Source organism: Oenanthe melanoleuca, chromosome 4A (assembly GCF_029582105.1).
Source record: "Oenanthe melanoleuca isolate GR-GAL-2019-014 chromosome 4A, OMel1.0, whole genome shotgun sequence".
Lineage (NCBI taxonomy): Eukaryota > Metazoa > Chordata > Aves > Passeriformes > Muscicapidae > Oenanthe > Oenanthe melanoleuca.
In genome coordinates, this window is record NC_079338.1 from 16,191,254 (window position 1) to 16,211,644 (window position 20,391).

The following is a 20,391-nucleotide window of genomic DNA, read 5'->3' on the forward strand; positions in this document are numbered from 1 at the left end:
TGGGTTTAAAGTGGTTTTAAGGAGAAAGGTACTGAGAGAAGTGTGTGGAGAATCTCCTCTTCCTTCCCTACTTTACTTTTAGGGCTTGTGGTCAGGTGTGCCCCCTTTAATGATGATAAATACCTGACTTTGTGTCTTGGGAAATGTCTCAGCTTTTCTATCAGCTCCTTATCACTGCTGTAATACAGTGATAGAATAATTTGAAAGTAGGAGCAGGAAGATTTTCCCTTAATGTAATTTCTGAGTTTCTGAAGACACGTTTGCATAGCTCAGATACAGTAATTTTTATTGTAATACAGTTCATGGTGTAAACCATGAATTTTCATCAAAATGCTAAAAAGGCAGTTTTGAACCATGGGGTTGGGGCATTTCCTGCAATCACTGATTTTTATCAGGGCTCATGGAACTCTTTTGGAAAGTTTGACTCTGTAGCCTCCCAAGTGGTTTAAGAGATTTCTGCAGTTCTTCTGGTGGCTAATGATTAATTTTTTCTAGCAATAATAATGATTTAAGCATATTGCTTTAATGAGTGTTATCTCATCTTTTCCCTAATTGAGCAAGTTGTCTTCAGCTAGCAAACACCATTATTGCTGACAAATTTGAAAGTAGCAGTTTGTAGATTGTAATCCATTCCTATCTTACTCCTGGTTAGATTAAAAATGTGGATGTCCCCATGAACTGTGAAGTAATTTGGGAAAAGGATCCAATCTGCACTCTTGGTTAGGGACACAGTTTCTTGTTTTATTGAGTATTCCAATACCTTTTGTCAGTGCTCTGCACTTGCCCCTGAAATTTCTTGCTAGAAGTGGTCCTGATTTTATAGCACTAGTGGATAGAACTCTTAAACCAGCCTAAGGTTAGGAAAATATATTCTTTAAATTATTTGTATACATCTAGCCTTAACAACAGTGTTCAGACTTGATCTGACATCATTCCAGCAAGAAAAAAATCTGGCCAAATACTTCAGATGGTTTTCCAAATGTTGGTACATATCAAAGTCTTACCAAACTATTGAAACCTTCAACCAATTCATTTTAGTCAGATACAGCCTAAAGTGGAAGTATTTATAAAAGCTAAACAATGCCAAATGCATTTGGCTGAGATCAAAAACCAAATCTATTTGTTCTCTTTCATCTTCAGTGTTCCATTTCCTAGGAGTGTGACCTTAGTCAAACATCTATTAAAGTTAGCTTTTGATCTTACTCACTGCACAGACAAAAAAAAAAAAAAAAAAAGAAAAAGGAAAAAAGTCAATCTTTAGAATTTTCTTCCAGAGACAATCACAGTATTGTGTTTTAATGTTCCAGTAGTGTGTGAGTAAATAGGATTCTCTGATGTATGTGATAGAGCAGTGGCTAAATGGGACAATCATTTTTGTGTCAGAGACAAGAATCAAAAGGCAGCATTCTTCAGAAGCTGTTAACTGGAAAAATCCCCCCAGGTCAGTGAAACATGTTAACTGGTCAGTGTGCTGCATTTTTGGGTCCTTTGATGAAAATGCCTTGTAATTTGATAACAGGTAGCTGTTCATTTGTAATACAATTTTCTCTTCACCAGTCAAAGCTGCCTAGTGATTAATCAGTAAAGAGGTTAATTTTCTTCTCAAGTATGAGCAGTTTAGTGGCTTTTTGAAAGAAATAAGAACAAATTATTTATTTCCTGAAGAGAATATAAATAAGTTTCTTGGTCATCCTGAAGTTCCTTCACATTAGGGGAGTCTGTCTCACATCCATCCTCAGCCCAAGGGAAGTGAGTAGGTTTTCTTAAATACATACCAATTCCTAAAAATATTCAGGGGAATAAAATTGCAGTTAGGATTTAAATTTAGCATACTGAGCTGTTCAGATATTAATTGATCATTGTTTGTTAGATCTGTTCTTATCAATGCAGTGCTACTGTTAGGGGAAATGTCAATTAAAGGATATAGTAGATAAATACTGAAAAGATTTATTTAAAAGAAATACCTATAGAAGAAGCAGAGTTTGTCTTTTCAAAATTGACAGGTGTTTTGTATGTTAAGCTTCTAAATGTTTACTGGGGATGCATTGGAATATCACCTTGATAACTTTATAATAATGAATTTAGCAATGTGGGAAAGACCTTAAAGTAGATTTAAATCTCTCAGCTCTAAACAGATACCTGCAAAAAGTACAAAATTAATATTGAGAAATGGTGAAGACTGCAGAGTACAATAATTGTAAAAGGGGATACTTGCAAGGTGTTAGTTATATAATGTAGAATTCTGGAAAAGCAGGATGAAAGATACCTGCAGTATTTTTCTGAATTGAATAAAAATATCTCAGTACATCTTGGACATCATTTATATAAAATGCAGTTTATTTTTAAACTAAATTTATTTAATTTCAATTTTAAAAATCCTGAGAATCTATTTTAAAATCTGAACATACTTTGACTACTGAAATAATTGCACAAAACCTGAGCTAAAAATGTTTGTTGCCATAGTTCTAGAAGAACTGAAACTGCTATAGTGGTGCAAACTCAGGAGTAAAGACCAGTAGAGTTTGTATGTAAAGATTTGCAAGGGCAAAGAGAATATTTGCATAATTTTAGATTACTCAGTGTTTCAATTCAGTAACTAAATTATTCCTCTCCTCCTCAAGCCTGCATTTGGCTTGGAGGCTGGAAGTTAATTCAGCTTGACCAGTGAGTAGAGACACATCCTTTAAGATTTTAAAAATGGTGTAGTTCATCTTCTACGTGTTATTTTTATTCACCACCTGGAACAAGAAAATAAGCTTCCAGTCAGTGTCTCAGCTTTGAAAAATGTTCTTTACCTTGCACAGCGTAAAATGGAAATAGCTATTCTGGCATAACTTCATAAACAAAGGTGATATTAACCTATTGGGACTGAATTACTTGTCTCCTGTGTTATTTGTGCAAGTAAATGTGCATGAATAAGCTTCAGCAAAGCTGTAGGAGAGTAACTTAAAAACAGAGAGATCAGAAGTAAAAAAACGTTTAAAAAAAGGAGTGAAGGTACCCCCTGCTCCATAATCACATTCCTCACACCCTGGCTGTGGGATCAATAGTCATTCATTTGTGCCCCAGAGGAAACCAGGGCTCTTTTGTTTCTTTGCTGAACATTCCCTGAGGTTAAACCTGCTTTCTGCAGCCTCCCCATTCCCCCTGTGCCCTTTGGGGCTGCACGTGTCCATCACCCACCCCAGAGGTGCCCAGGGCACCAGCTCAGCTCAGGAATTTGCTGTGCAGCTTGGAGCACTGCATGGCAGCTTGTCCTTGCTCAGGCACAGCCCTTGGGATTGTCCAGACCCTGCTGGAGCTGGGAGGAACTCATCCAGAATCTCTCATTTCCTTCTTTCCACAGCCTGAGTGCCAGGGTACCACAGCATCCTTTTGTCACACCCAGCACTGGGGCAGGGATTTGGTGCATTCCTGGGCACTGTGTGAAGATCAGGCTGTGACTGCTTTGGAGAAATGTGGTTTTTCCCACTCCCTGAAATGGGAAACAAACCAGAAACCCACAGGTTTTGTTAAGACAAAAGTGTATAAAGAGATCATAATGTAGCATTAGGTGGAGTCCTCATTTGAAGAGTAGAGGTCCCTGCTCCCCCAAATGTTATTTTATTTTACATTGAGCAGTTAATGGAGCATTCATTTGGGAATTGGCTATTCCAGGAAAATTACACTTGTGCACTACATTCTACATATTTTGTAATAATAATTGTAGATGTGGTAGGTTCTTCTTGAAGCTGGAGATTCCCTAATGCCATCCCTAAATATTTTTCACTGTGACTAAGTTGTGGGTTTTCAAATGATCTTAAAAAAAAGGAATATTTTGCTTTAATTCAACAGCCAGAATTGCAAAGTGGTTATAGATCTCAGAATAACATTGCAGGAATTTCTGTTCCTAGGTGATGCTGCTTTCAAACTTGAATCTTCTGAGGTCGTGTTAGTTAAATGCCACTTGGACAGGAGTGTCTGGGCTCTCTATTTTCTTTGCTTAGATTATGGTGCTTCAGGTAAACATAATATTTTTGTAGGTGTTATGAACTGGCCACAGATTTCTCAGCCTTAAATAAGATTTGTGTGTGATCAGAGCATTTTGTGTTCTGGCAGAGTCCTGAAAGTGGCTTGTGTAGGGGATGAATCTAGAAATTCACAAACCATACTTTAACAATCCAGTCTCTCCCAGCAGTGCTGATCCTGGCAGTGTGTTGAGGTTTTTTTGTGAAATATTGTAGCATGATGAATTTGTGGAGCTCACTATTCACTTAAAATCCTTGAAATGCACCATTTAAAAAGTGTGCATTGAGACAGCTGGGATGGAACTGCTGTGTGTCATCTGACACAAAACAAATATTTGTATGGTATTTTCCTGTCACAAGTAGGAAGTAGCTTGAAATCACTCTCAAAGATATCCTTATTCTCAGAAGACCTTCCAGCCCAATTAATTTTACAAACTCAAGAGATTTGTGCCAGCTCCAGATAAGCTTTCAGACTTTTTGGTACTTAGCTGAAAGGATTTCCAAAAACTTCTGCCATTTCCCTTCTGTCATCACTGCTCATGGACAGGTGCTTGAAGCCCAGAGAAACTGATGTAATGGGAAAGGAATAGATGTGGAGAAAAAAGAAACAAGAACAAATTCTGATTTCAGATGGCAGCACGTGCACCATGGCAGAGTTCTGTGATTATAGAGAACAGAAAGTACATGCTCAGTATGAGGACTGTGAGGTTTTATATATTGGTAACATAATTTTAGGTTCCCAGGAACCCAAGAATATTTTAAAATGGGTAACAAAGTCCTCCAGTCAGAAGTAAATGCTGATGGTGATCACCTCTTCTTTCCTGTGACTTCTGAATGTTTTGCACTTTGGAGTTAATATTTTTTTCCTGTAAATTGAATTTATTTTGTTTTATTGCAATCTTTAATCTGTGACAGCATTATGAAATCATAAGCAGATAGTCTGAGACTTTGGGTGATTATGAGCATTAATTTAACTTACTGAAATCAGATCCTTATGCATAAATTTGTCACTGTCTTGATGTTTGAAAACACTGCTTAAATATTGTAAGTTTCCATTTTGTGTCAAAAAGTTTCAGTGACATGGCTAAAATTGCATCAGATCTGCACTGAAGAATGTAAAAGTTACCAAGGGGTTGTGATTTTTTCAGTGATAACTCAGTGGCTGCTGTGCCTGGCATGTACTTCCATCTCCTGAAAGCTGTACATCCAAAGTGGGATGGTCAGTCAATCAAATACACAGAAGAAGGTAAAGGTCACAGTAGTTCAGAATACTAAAAGTATTAGGCATTACAGCCTTGACAAATCATTCTCATGACATAGATTGTAAAAAAGAGCAGAAAATGTCACAAAATTAATCAATTCTCATGAGACCCATGTAAGAATTATGGAAAAAAAAAAAAAAAAAGCAATGTAACCCTCTCAGTGCTTTTTGAAGTTCTGATTTTCCTGTTTCCCTCCAACAGGGGAAGCTGCAGTTTAGTTTCACAGGAGATGCAGGTGCCTTTTTGGATAGGAAGCCAACTGTAAAATACACAGCTGGGTTTGCTGGGCATCAGATCTAGGCACAAATTTGGGATTAAAATTTCTCTGTACTTCTGACTGAGCCCCTTGGGTCTAGATGGGAAATCTGACATCTCTTGGGTCATCATCACCTCATGTGAATGGAGGATATGAAATATCCCAGGTTCTTGATGGAAAATGTTCACATTAAAAATGTTCCCAATGTTTCAGATGGATGTCAGGGAGGATAAGAGGTTATGAGTGGGGTGAGAAGTTTAAATAATAGAGACAGACCTGGGATGAAAGCATCTGGAGCTGTCCCCATGTTTAAAGCAGACCCCAGATTTGTAAGAATCAGGGCTCTTGCATCTGTCTACATGTGTGTGAAATTAGAGAATGACAAGCTGTTGCTTCTGTGAATTGTTCCACAGAGTGGCAGGGATGTTTTGATGTTTGGAGGTTTTAATCTTGTTTATGCTCATGTGAACTTTTGCATGAAATTGTATTTTAAAGTAAGGTGAGCAAGCACACCATGTTAAACAGAAATTACCAGGATTGCAAAATCAAGCTGTCAGAAACTCAGAAACATTTGTGCAGTGCTAATTCTGATCCCTTGAGCACTTGCAAAGTCTTTAAATGACATTATCAGTGTTTTCCCCAGCATCACTGCCTGGGTGATGGTGGAGCAGCCATTGACCTGTGTGGGATGGAGAGAATGTCTGTGTGTCTGTCCCCATCAGCAGCTGCAGAAGTTACCTGGGGAATATTTAGGGACTGCACAAAAGCAGGGAATCAAGTCCCTCAAGAAAAAACTGTGACATTTTCAAGATGACTGAAGCTTCTCTGTGAAAGATTGATTAATTTCTCACAATTCCTGACAAATATGAGTAATATTTGTTTGGATTTTTTTTTCCCCCTCAGTAGGATTCTTTTGCCACAGTATAATGTTTTTGACATTTTGAAGTGATGGTATTTAAAAATGTTAGGCCACTCAAAATTTTTTAAGTATTGTCTGAAATGTGTTGGTAAGGATCATCTTCAGTAGTTTGTCAACTGTCATTAACTGAGTTGGTTAAGAAATCCAAGAATCCCAGATTGGTTTGAGTTGGAGGAGACCTTAAAAGTCACCTCATTCTATCCCCTACCATGGGCAGGGACACCTTCCACTAGTCCAGGATGCTCCAAGCCTCATTAAGATAAATCATGGAGTCTTCATTTTCTCTTTTGCCTTGATCATGCAGCATGATAAATACAGAATTTCAAATATTCTCCTTGAAAAACCAGTTCTTGCTGTCATTTGGGGTGTTTCCCTGTTGCAACACAGGAAAGAACATATTTTTGAAATCTGGGTGTAATACCAGAACAGCTGGCTGCAGGTGTAAGAACAGAGGAGAGAAGCTCCAGTGTTGTGATGCATTCCTTGGCTGTTGGCTGCATTTCATCTGGATTTCAGGACATCCATCTGACAGGTCCTGGGCTCCCAGTGCCCTCCCAGCTCTGGGGTGATGCTCTCACCAAAATCCATCCTTGGCTCCAGTTACTCCCCAGTTACTCCCTGGATTCCATCCTTGGCTCCAGTTACTCCCAGTTACTCCCTGAATTCCCTCCTTATCTCCAGTTACTCCCCAGTTACTCCCTGGAATCCATCCTTGGCTCCAGTTACTCCCCAGTTACTCCCTGAGCTCCATCCTTGGCTCCAGTTACTCCCCAGTTACTCCCTGAGTTCCATCCTTGGCTCCAGTTACTCCCCAGATACTCCCTGAGTTCCATCCTTGGCTCCAGTTACTCCCAGTTACTCCCTGAGTTCCATCCCTGGGTCACTCAGATGTTTCACACTGAAGGATTATTGTGACCATTCCCAGGGTATTTTCTCTAGAGCTAAATCTTCCTACTGGTTCTCTTTGAGTCAGTTCACAAACATGAAAAGCATCTGCAGGAACAAGAATTTTGAATTTGGACCCATTCTCCAAACTGCTTTAAGACTTTGGGCATTTTACTGTTCTTATCCAAGAGTTCATTTTCACTGTCCTTTGTGTAGTGCTGGGTTTTGCCTCCCTATTTGTCACTAAGCAAGGATGATTCATTTCAGCCACAGAGAAGCCTCCACTTCCCAGCGTGATTTTTTAAATTAATTAATTAGTAAAATTTTGCAGGCATTCTGAAAATGTAAAGTATATTATATGCATTTGCTTATTAATTTTAATTAAAGTGAGCATTCCTTTTCAGTCTTGGAAAGCCTAATTTGTTGGAGGTTTCAGGATTGTTTTCACTGTTGGCAATATGGTCTCTCATACTGACATTTCATAGTACCAGATATTTCATCATTGCTGTTTTAGCACAGCATGCTTGACCCACAGCAGCTTTGAATGCAAATAATAAACAAGCCAATGCACAGTGCTTGACTGTTACACTGAAATAATATGGCACAGCTAAACTGGGTTTCATTTTTCCTTTTGAATATTATTAATTGCAATGTGTTGACTGTTAATTTAATTAAATGTTTTGTTTTAATATAAAACCATTTTTCAGTTCACTGACTCACCATTTCATTTAATTAATTGCAAACCTCAGGATTTGATTACTCATAGTTCTCCTTTAGTTAATTTACTTGTTCACAGTTTTGACAGAAAAGCTTTCAAACTAATATGAAGGAGAGGCACAGTCTGACTAATCAGGAAACTGGAAAAAAAATAGCTGTAGCTGGAGTATGAGATCAGCAGACACTCAGGGTCACCTGCAAAGCTCAGAGCCCCCATCAAAATCCAATTTTCAGTGGCTGGGCATTGGTTAAATGTGCAGGAGTCACTTGCACCCAAGCCACCAGTGGAATGGAGTAGAGTTTTGGGTTCTTATCCAAACCCAGGAGGTTTTTGCTAAGGAATAAGTTGAGATGTTGCTGGAGGCAGGGGACACTGTCCCCTTGTCCCCTGGTGTTCAGCAGTGACAGCAAACACCTGGGGCTGTGAAATTTGGGCCAGGCAGTGAAAATGCTGGTTCTGAAATAATTGCTGAGGCTTCAGCAAGGAATAACCTGCAGGAGCTTTTGTGTCAGGTGTGTGGTGGGGATACGTGAGCAGACAGTGGAGCACTGCCCCAGGGGTGCAGCCAGGGGTGGAGGAGCCCAGAGGCTCTGAGGTACCACAGTGCTGTGGCTGGAGGAGCAGGATGTGCCCAGGAGCAGCCAAGGACTGGGGCTCAGCTCCATCTCCAGCACCTCAGGCACTGCCTGTCCCCAGGGCACTCAGTGCCCTCTGGAGGAGCAGGATGTGCTCAGGAGCAGCCAAGGACTGGGGCTCAGCTCCATCTCCAGCACCCCAGGCACTGCCTGTCCCCAGGGCACTCAGTGCCCTCTTGGCCAGCTGGGAACAGCCCTGGTTTGGATCACACTCTCCATTTGGAAACAATTCTTAGGCTTGATCTGTGTGCCCAGGAGAGAGCTGCAGGATTTTCCTTGAGTGCAGCCTGTCAGGAGTGTGTGGTTTGTGTGTGCATGAAGGGTTATTTTGGTTATTTTGGGTGAAGTGCCTGTGCTGGGCAGGGGGAGGGAGGGAGGGTGCAGTGTCCTGGCTGAGCTGGGCTCACAGAATTCTGATCACAGCTGGTTGTTCTGCCCTGCACACGAGTTCTGAGTTGGGGTGGGATCCCTGCACACAGAACACAGCTCCCAGATTCCATGTCTCTCCCAGAGACCCCAGCAGGAGCTGCTCCCAGTGATGGGGATACTGCAGCAGCACCAGCCCCACCTTGGCACCATGCCCAAAAACCATCCTGGCCATGCCCAGGCTGCTCCTCTGCTCTGCTGTTGGGAAGGATGTCCCTGTCTGACAACAAACATCCACACTTTGTTTCCTGGGTGTTCCCTGACTGATCACAGCTGCCAGAAGGTAACTGAAGAAAGGAAAATTCAAAGTGTAAATGGACAGGAAAAACCAGAAGCTTTGAAGTATGTAATCCAGCACGTGGGTTTTCCTAGTGATCTCTTCTTTTTTTATTTTTTTAATGGGGAAGTAGAGGGATAGATGTGTATGTTACAGCAGTTCCCAGGACATTTTTCAAAGTGAGGTGCTCTTAAGTGAGATTCTACTGCTGATCATGATTCATCCAGGAGGATGGAAATGATTCTTCAGTTCTTTGCAGATCCTTAGATAAGTCAGTTGAAGAATAGCCCTTTTCTCCACAGCTAGCCCAAGCTGAGTCAGTTATAGAAAGGGGTTATTATTATTAATAGTTAAATTAAATAACATTAAACATGGCAGTACCTAACTGAAGATTATGCCAGTGCTGCCTGTTTGCTGCCATCATTTCAATCAGCTGCACCCCCTTACTGCTGAACCCATTTGTTTAGCCTCAGTTTTGTAATCTCAGAGATGCTGAACAATCAGTACATTGTTTTTAAAGTGCCTCAGACAGATTCTGTGACTTTTAATTCAAGTAAGAATTCAATAGACCAGGGAGTGAGAGAGAGAATAAAGCCTTTGCAGGCTGAGTTTGGGGATGATCTCAGGATGTTCCTGGCTGTGCAGGACCTTGGTGCTTTCTCACAGGGCTGTGTTTTACTCTTGAAACTTTTGCTGCTGCAGTGGAGTGACTTTGGTGTGGCAGATGGCCCAGCACAGTTTTCTGATCCATCACTGTTTCTTGGCTGGTGTCCTCGTGGCAGCTGTGTCTGGTTAGGGAGCTCACAAATGCCTGACAATAATTACCTTTAATTTCTGCAGGCGGCATCGTGGTGATTTGGGGACTGTGTTTATTATTTTCTGTTTGTGCTGTGGTACCTTTCTGCCTTCAGTGCTCTTCTGGTGCAACTGGTCACTAGGAGGTTTTGGGGAATTTTTTAATTTTTTTTTTTTTTTTTAAATACAGTGCCATGGATAATTTTTCTCTTGTCTTTTCTCTGAACATTTTGCTAAAGATCTGAATTTCCTGTTTACTTCCTTATAAATAGTTTCTTTACTGTTTTGCATATTTAATTAAATTTCATGACTTCCAATCTATATCAAGAACCTGATGAAAACACTGGAATATTTGTTTGTCTGTGCATCCCTGGGTACATACAAGTGATAAAAGGTTAGAAGGAAAAACTCCCATGTTCTGACACTGTGTTTTTATAACCATTAAAATGTTTGTGAATTCTTTGCAAATGGATTAAAAATAAAAGGTTGAAAAGGTGCCTGGAAATCTAGAAAACAGTCAATTCCTCAGAACTCTGATGATTTTTAGGTTTTTTTACTTCCTGAAAATAATGCAAATTTCACTCAAAGAGCAATCCCACTTCCTTTCCCTAAGAAAAAAAAAAAAAGTGAAAAAGTTTGCAGACTATTTCATCTTCTTCAGAAAGTGTGTGGAGAGTTTTATCATTGGAGATGTATTCTGTGATGGATTAAGTGAGAGTGTGTGAGATAAAACCAGGAGTTTAAACATCAGGATTTTATATCTGCTTGATAAGAAACCTCTAGCATTTGTAAAAGAACTTTAAAGGGTGTTGAAAAAAAATTACAGTCTAGTGGTCTTTTGTATGAAGTGAGGGCTGCATTAAATAACCTGAAAGACAAAATTATTGATGATGATCAGAACATCTTTGCTGAACTTGACCAAATTGCTGTGTCCATGTGTGATAAAAGGTGTCCTGGATTGTTTCCTTTCTTGTCTTCCTGAAATAATGAGAATTTTGGGAAGCCCTTTGGAGGAACAGTAGAGCTAATCTGAATGTCAAATTTGTAGCAGCTTTTAGAAGAGTGTTGTAATTTATGGATAGGGTGTGAAAATTATTAGTTCCCTTTAATCAGTATTGAAATCTCTCAGTAAGCAATACTTTCCTGAAGCAGATTATTTAATTCTGGTTTGATGTATGATTCCTTAGTGGGTTGCTAAAACAGGCACTGCCACTAAAAAAATCATGGGTTTTAATAAGTACAATTCAGTGATTTTGTGGAACTAGCTAGCAAATAATAAAAGCAAATCCTACTGAGGGGGAGAATAAACCCCTTTAATCCATAATTGAGTGAATAAACAATTGTACCTGTAGACATATTTTGGTTTTGTGACCATATCTCCTGGATTTCCCTGCAAGAATTTCAGATTATTTTCAGTTACATCTTGCCCAGAGTAAAAGTAACTTGGTACTGTATGGAAGAAAATCTGATTTATTTAGTGACCAAGCCAAAAAGATAAAACTTAAAAACTTTGGACTTACATAAAAAAAAAAAAATAAAATAATGGGAATCTAAATAATAAAAACCCCACCTCATTATAATTATAGTAACCTGTAGCCTGATGTTACTCTGCTTCTTCTCTTTTACTACTGGAAATTAATTGGGTTTTAGTAATTTTAAAACCTTCTACCAATACCCCCCTTAATTTTGTGAATTTCTGCTCTCTTTAAAGTGGGTATTTTTCTACACATTTCCAGTGTAATATTTTATGTTGCAATAATATTAATCCAAACCAACAGATTCCCAAAAGGACAAAGCAATATTTGGATGTATAATAGAACAATGAATGCTGTACTGTTACATGTTAATTGGCTTTGAACTGTTGAAATTAAGGAATACTGTGTCTTACTCAGTGTGTGGAAATTTGGTTGCAGCTAAATAAGTCAAGCAGAAAGTGATCAAAGTGACAAGGTGATCAAAGTGACAGGAAATTATATTTAAAAGTATAATCAAAAGGGGTAGCATTAAATAAATATTTCTTTATGCTATACATGTTAAAAAGAAAAACATGAAAGATTTATTATTTTTTTTTAAATTCTTAGAATGGTGTATTGAAGTAACTTGACTTTAAAACAAAGGTGGTGTTCAGGGATAGCATTACTTCACTGGACTAAGAATGGGAATTGAATTTATGTGATTTTTGTTACTGAAAAGGAATGTTCTGATCAAACTTGCAGTGCCACATTGTACAGTATGACACTACATATTATTTATTTCTGTTTTCCCAGGTCTGACAGCAGCTGCCATGGCAGAGGCCATGAAGCTACAGAAAATGAAACTTATGGCCATGAACAGCCTTCATGGAAGTGGGAGTCAGAATGGAACAGAGTCAGAAAATGAAGAGCTCAATTCTAATGCAGGTAAGGGATGCTGTGTCCTGAGCTGCCCTGGGGCTCTCAACACCTGGGTCTCAAATTCTTGGGCTCTTTTATCTTATAACTTTGCTCTACCAGTGCTAAATCAAAATTAGTGTCCTCACTCCTCCATATTCCTCCAGTCTCCCCCTTCACTAATTGTTTGAAAAATACTGGTGAAGGATCATCTTCAGTAGGGTTGGATACAGACCTTTCAAAGTGCCACCAAACTTACCTGGAATAACAAAAGGTTTTTCCATTGGCAATAGTTTCCCAGTCAATGATGGAAAGTTTCCAAAAGGTCAGGTTGTTGGAACTCCTGGGCTCCAGAGAAGCTTTTTCTGGAGAAGGGTAAGGCAGGGAATGCTCCATCACCAAGTTTATGGCTTTTCTGCATTTTGTTCTTTCCCTGGATGGATATTTGCAAAGTGAAGGGGGGTTGTGATAATCCCTGCCTGGAGTCGTGGCACAGAACACATTCTTGTCTCTGTAAACATTAATACAAATCTGAACTAAGCTCCCCAAGTCCCAGCTCCCCAGGAACAGGGTTCAAACAAAGGTGGAGTCAAAATGGATCCTTTGAGAGGAAATCTTCGTTTACTCTGATGTCCTTCCAGGTGAGATTTTTACTTGGACAGTGTAGAGAACGTGGAATGAGAGAGAAACATTTTTTCTGATACCTGTTACAATAAGGGAAGTTTTTTATATTGCATCCTGCACTTTGCATCTTGGGGAACATATTTAGTTTGTTTCCATTGCCAATTCAAGAGGAGAGGCACAGTGTGATCCCCCTGGCTTCCCTCTCTCCCTTTGGCATTCCTGCAGCTCCAAAGGCAAAGCCTGGCTGCTGTGAGCTGCACATGCATCCTACCATCAAAATGGTAATTTATTAGACCAATAAAGCAGCAGCTGGGAGGTCTTAGACTCATTTTCTAAAGGAATAACTTTGAATTCATGGCAAATTATGCACAAAGCAGTCTTTCCAAAAGTGGTATTGCCTTTTGCTAATTTTGTGTACTCATCTGTATTTGAAGAAATCTGGCTTCTAACTCATGCATTAAACCTTTCCCCAGCTCCCTGTTCTGTAGGATGTATATTTCTTATTCACCTCTCAGACCCTAATCAATTAGTGCACATTGAATTCAGAAAAAAAAGCACTGAAAAAGCCTGCTTAGTGGTTGTAACTAAAATAGTTTGTATATAGTTCAGAATGAATTCTGAAAGTTCAGTGAAGGCTGAAAAGAAGGAGTGAAGATAGAATTACTACAGAAGAGTAAGGAAGCTTCATACAGAAAAGATGTGGGGCTGGTATGGGGGTTTTAAAAGCTGCTGTACAAAAGTTTAATTTTAATGCTCATGGTTTTGTTTGTTACCTGGTAGGGCAAAATTCATGTACCTCATGTGGGGAGAATCTACATTAATGTGATTATTTTAGGTACCTCATGGAGCCCCAAGGAGTTTTTTGAGGTCTGTCACACTTTTGGAGAGTGCATTTTACTGGGGAGTTCTCCATGGTTTAGCAATTCAACTCAACCAACTCAATAGCAATTTAAATCTTTGGAAAAATTCCCACTGACTAGCTGAAGTTACAGTGGGGCCCAGGAATAAGAGTATGGTGGCAGTTCCAGACAGATCTCTTCTCAGTTCTTTCCCCTTTTCATTGCCTGGAGCAGTAAAATTGCCAAGAGCAAATTTTCTGGCTCCAGTGCCAGTGTTGCTTGCAGACAGAGCAATAAGAACTAATAGTAATCCTATTAAAAATCACATTTTCCCCTCTTTCTAATATTTGCAGCGTGAGCGTTGGGATAATTTTTGTAACATGTGGATTCCTCCTTTATTGCTGGGTCCCATTACAAAGATTTACATTGAGCAGGATGGAAAATGGAAAACCTCCATGAAAGGACTTTAAAGGTGGCTGTGCATTTCACCAAATAAATAACTGAAGAATTATCAAACACTCACTGCAGAAAACTCCTTGGTGTGGCATGAAGAGAGTGGGGATTTTGTTTAGAAGTTAGTACACAGGTTGTAACTTTGATCTGCTGTGCAGGGAACACCAGGATAATTCTGTGTGCATGAAACCTTCACCAACTGTTTGCTTTGCTCTGGACTTACACTTTAAACAACTATTAAAAATAAAATGGGGATGTGAAATGAGGAAGAAAATTGAATTTTGAATTTATTTTTTTTTTACCAAGAAGAGGTGGAAAGGAACAGAGCAAAGGAGTCAGAAGCCTCATAAGTGAGAAAAACATTTTATTTTAGGAGAGAGACCTACAGTTTCTCTGATTTGAGGTTGTGTTTAATGGCTTCTGTAATGGCTGCAACATGACTCTGCATCTAGATTTCAACATGAATAACAACCTGTTCGTGTTTCATTTAGCTCCAAATGAGAAATTCTGTGTTTTATTGTTTTAGGAAATTAGTCTGTATACTATTGCTCCTGGAACTTTATAATTAATCACTAAAGGTTATGGCTGTGGAGAGTTTGTGGGAAATAGATGTCTGAATGATTATAATTGTAGCTGTCAAATCAGAAATATGGTTGTACAGAGCCGAGGACCTTTTGCTTCCTTTGATTTTTTTTTTTTTTTCTTTTTACAGTAACAGACTCACAGAGTTGCAGTTTTACTTAAAACAATTAAGTTGGGTTTTTACCTCAGTGCTGCACATTGACTTCCTACAATGCCACTGAATATTTCAGTTCTGGATATGTGCCTTCCTGCTCATCCCACAGTCTGATAGATGAGTGGAATACTCTCTTTTTGCTGTTGTTTATTTCAAATTAAAAATTTAATTGAGCAGTATTAAGTCCTGAAGCTTTATTGCCAGATTTCTTTGCAAGTGTGTCATTATATACAGGCCATTAGTATAATAAAAAAAAAAATGTTGAGGATGTCTTGGCATATTCATCTCAATCCCCATCTGTATCTGGTGAAGTATGAAATAATTTTGGGTTTGCTTCTTACTGATGCCTGGCCTGTCACTTCTGCAGTTTCTTCCTCTGTGCATCATTATGATGATGGAAACTTTAGGAATTCTCTGTCTGCCAGAATTTGTCCTGTCAGTTTAAAATCTGAACTCTTTAACTCAATTTAACAGAATCAGTGACTATTTCCTCAGGTATTACATTGTTCTCTGGCAAATTGCAGGTGTGGAATTGAACCTTGCCAGTGTGTCTAAGGAAGTGGGAGGTAAATGTGCCACTTCTTTTCCTCTTCTAATGCAGCTGCTGTGCTTTTGCCATCAGGTCCTTCCTACCTCCTTGTCATGATGTTACAATAATCTCAGTAGTGGTGGAGTTTGGTACTGGAATATTCTAAATAACGTACTAAAAACAGATGCTACAAGAGTTAATACTGAAAATATAGGGGGAAAAAATCCCCAAAAAGTTCAATTTGCAGATATTTTTTAATTGAAGCAATGCTTTAGTTCACGGTGCTGTGAAGAATGCTGTTACACATTTGAACATTGATGTCCTCCTTCCACTCTCTCTGCAGAAGAGAAAGAGATTTTTTTTGCACCTTCCTACTCATCAGATGAGGTGTTGAAGCAGAACTTCTCTGGCAGTTGAAAATCTCCTCTTTAATCTGCACTGGAGGCTCTCTGGCCCCACAGTCCAGCCAGCCTGTTCCTTGGGTCTCAGTGTCCCCTCCATCTGCTAGGACTGGGGCAGGAAGGTTGAATCTGGAATTTGGAGAATCAGGGAATTGGGGACAGATGTGGGAGGAGCCCATCCCTTTGGAATCTCAAATTCCCAGTGGCCAGAAGTCTTTTGGGATCTGCTCCTCCTTGCTGGCTGCTCCAGGTGGATCCTTGCAGGGGCTGGTGGCACCTGAGGGGTGCCAGGATTCCTGTGAGCAGCTGGAGCCACACAGCTCCAGGACAAACCTCTTTGTTGTTCTGTAGGAATAAATAGAGCAAAAGATGAGCTCCTTCATCGTGCAGCACCCAAATCAGGTGAAGCCTGCTCTGGAAATCAGCATGTCATTGCTTAGGGGGATTTGGAAACCTGAGTTTTTCTTTTTAATGGCATGGCAGCAGGTAATTGTACAAGGGTGAGGTGGGATAGATTGTGACAGGAGCTGTGTGTGCAGAGCCTCAGAGCAAAGAATAAAGCAGGTATTTCCTTCTGGTGGCTTTTGGAGTTAGCATGCATGATTTAAGAAATGTGTTTTGCTTTCCCAGGAGAGATATCAAACAGTACTAAGTGTTTCAGTGGTATTTCCTTAGGAAGTCAAAATGTTATTCTGTATGTAGAGTCTTGTTGCTTAATTTCCAGACAAGGAGCTAAGTTAGGCAGAAAAGAAAGGAAAAACACCCAAGCTTTTGGCGTATGAAGATCAGAGAAAAAGCTCTCTTATAGAAAAAAAAAAAAGTGTTATCTTTTTATCCTTCTTTCCCTTCAATACCTGCCATGCAGTTTTCTCACAAATGCAAACATCCTTCACAATCTGTTTAAAAAACCACAAATACATCACTCGGAGGAATATTTAAGGAACCATCAGGAGGGAAAAAACTCATTGGTTTAATGGAATGCTGTCAAGGAAAATCAGCATCACAAACGACACAGGGGCAGAATTGATACTTTTGCACTGACATGTTAAAAGAAAATCCCATGCATTATTTAGAAAACCCAGAAATCTGTCAGCTGTATGATTGCCGAGTTAGCAGAAGCAGGAGGATGCTGCTCAAGTTGAAAAGAAAGGCGTAGGCACAGATCCATATTGTAACCTTTCATGTTCTCCACCCACCGTGAATACCCAGCTATTACACGGTCAGCATTTTTTAGTTCTTCTCTTTTAAAATTCTCAAGTGCTTGAAAAGTCAAAAGAGGTAGGTCTTTTCTTCTAAAAAGCAGGATGGCAAGGCTGTTATTTTATTGTAAGAATGTAAAAATGACAGGACCAGAGAACAGGTTTTTTCAGTCCTTGAGTACCATGTAGATTTCATGAAGTCATTTTTCCTGTTGTTAAGGCAAGTATTTTTGTGTTACTTGAGCAGAGAGTTACGAATTTTCTGAAATAGTTATGAATTTTCTTAAATTGTTCTTTGGCCAGGAGGGATAATGTGCAGTCTTGAAGCAAGAGAGAATTTAACATGTTTTGGGTTTTGTGCTGTCTCATCCAAAAACTAGACTCCAGCCTGAGCAGACACATGAAAACATTTTATCCTAAAAATGGGGAACTCTGAGCTGTTTTTGTAGGCAGTGCCTGTGCTGGTGGTGGTGAGGATGCAGGTGGGAGGGTGAGGAGGCACAAGGGGATGTTTGAGCCCTGTTGTGGGGTCAGGATCTGCACGGGGGGTTTGACCATCACCCCAGAGGAGATTCAGGAGTGGTGGCACTTGGTGGATTTCAGGATGTGCTTCCATGCTTGGTTTGGGGTTGTGGTTTCATGGAACTTTGTTGAGCCCACGTGGAAGTGACAGTGAAGTTTATTTAAGCTTTTTCAGTGACAGTGAGGTGAAGGAACTCAAACATTCTCCTAACATGGGGGCTTTAAAAAGCTTTTCCCCACTGCTGCTTTTATTTAAGGTACATCTCAAGAATTAACCTGGAAGTGAAATGCTGTTTGTTTGGGTCAGTTCTACCCTGTTTGCCCTGTGCTGTTTTCTCTCCCGTTCCTTCTAATGGGATTTTTCCAGGGGCCCTCCCAGTTATCCCAATAACCCAGTCTCCATGTGGGAAGCTTGGAAATAAGATGCAGATATCAATTTCTTTAGCAAATCGTGTTTTTTGGAGAGTGGATATTTTGTGCTGTGTTACCCCAGCACTGGGCAGGGTTTAGTACCAGGAATTTTAGGAGGCTTTAGTGAACCTCTGTTTCAGTAATTTTTTATCTGCAAACTTACTTTAAGGTCCCATTTTAGATACATTCTTAACCAGTTACTTATTGAATAATTTAACTGTGTTTTTAAAGGTGTTCATTTAAATTTGAGCATAAATGCTTCATGGTAAATGTAGATACTCACATATAATTGTTGACACATCAGCTAATATTTGCATATTTGGATTGACCCAACTCTGAGAAATTTGAAGTAACTCTGGCTTTAGTTTTAAAACTATTAAAGGAAATATAACTCCAGTAGAGTTTTGAAAATGAAATTCTGTTTCCTCTTCTCTGTAACTGAGGCATCTTCTTCTGTGAGAGGAATTCTCTTTCAGGTTTTTGATGCTTATCTTGCACATGATGAAATTAACTGTGTTTATATAACATCCTGAGCTAATGTAAACTGATTTAAAGATCAAGCAAATTTGGGTTTTATCTTATATTGGCTTCTTTTTAGAAAAGTTGTTATTAACTCTTGAAGCTTGAAGGGTTGTGTGAATGCATTTTGAGTGGGTAATTCCCAAGGGTATTTTTTTAAATGGACTCATGACAATTAGATATTAGATACTGCTAAGTGTTTACAAATGGAGAATATATATCCTTGTAAGTTTATATTTCAGCAGTTAAACATCTCACACAATCTGTTTTCTGGTATATTTTGGTTGTTATCTTATTTGAAGTCAAAGAATTGTTCCTTTTTTTTCCTCAGAATAAAGTACTTTTTTTTTTTTAAATAAAGACAGAATTCCTTACAATGATTTCAAACTTTTGCTGGAACAAATTTCATATAGAAAATCAAGATTCATATCTGCTAAAAAGCCCTGGCTAAATCCAGATCAGATACCCCTGGGTGCACACAGGGTGATCATAAACAACCTCTCCAGATTCTTGCCATATCTCTGCTCAGAACTAAGAGCAGCAAAAGATAAACTAATGACAAAATGCAAATGGTATGGCTAAATGGAGGAGAATTGAGAGCTTTCACATGTCTGTCACCTCTCAGATCCTTTACAAATTTATAGTCTCAGAGTGCAGAGGTCTAAATCTTCAAAGCTTGAAAAACAGAGGTGCAGCATGAACTAATCTTCATTTTTTCCCCTATCTTCTTACAGCAGCACTAATGGAAATGTATTTTGTTTAATGACTCTGAAATCCTGTTTGTAATTAGATGTGGGAATTGGTCTTACTTTGTAACAGATGATACTGGAATAATAATATGAGAGATGCTACGCTGAGACCACTATCCTCCTAAATCTATATCATTTTTCATTTTATTGACAGGAAATGTGTTCCTGGAACAAAGAGATTGATTTTAAAGAGTGGAAAAATAATGTCTAGTAAAAACTCGAATGAAAACATTTTAGCATTACTTTAAGTGTATCACAAGAATATATTAACCCTTCAGATGTGTTTTTAATTTTAGTAAACAATCTTGTTGTTGCTTTGTCACTGATAAAATCTTTGAATGAATGCACCAAAAAGTAGAGAACTTTAATTAATGATGGGCTGCATACAATTAAAATGCATATCATATTTCAGAAGGATTATTCAAAATAATTAATTTTGTCTGTTAAAACACTTTTCCAGTCATAAATGAAGTAATTAGGAGTGGGCACAGAAGATGGGAGTGAGGGCTGAGCTCACACAGTCCCTTCAGAGTATTACTCTCTTTACTAGGTCTTGATGTCATAAATCATTTTGGCCTCTCTAGAGCCAAGGCTACAATTTTTCCATGGTTATAATCTTCACTTCTGTGGGCAGTAGCTGAAATCTGTGTCCCCTGCCAGCGTGCTGAAGGAAAGCAGGTGGCTCTGAAGTGTCCCCATCAATACAGGGGCTCGTGTTCATCTGCAGGGCAGATGTGGGGAGTGCTGCTGGCACCAACACAGCAGATTTAGGACTGGCTGTGTAAAACTGTGTGAAGACCAAGGCAGATTGGTGCCCCACACTTCAGAAGGAAAGCCATTGCAGTTCAGGTGTTTTGGGA

The 20,391-nt window shown here is 39.2% G+C and overlaps 1 protein-coding gene across 5 annotated transcripts in view; it reads left to right on the forward strand.

Moving 5' to 3' along the window:
• Positions 1 to 20,391, forward strand: part of DACH2 (dachshund family transcription factor 2) — a 234,446-nt gene that overhangs the window by 139,293 nt on the left and 74,762 nt on the right. For all 5 annotated transcript variants that reach the window (XM_056491704.1, XM_056491706.1, XM_056491705.1 and 2 more), the window contains exon 3: positions 12,448 to 12,579. In XM_056491704.1, the coding sequence (XP_056347679.1) occupies positions 12,448 to 12,579 (132 nt within the window). The remainder of the gene's footprint in view (positions 1 to 12,447; positions 12,580 to 20,391) is intronic.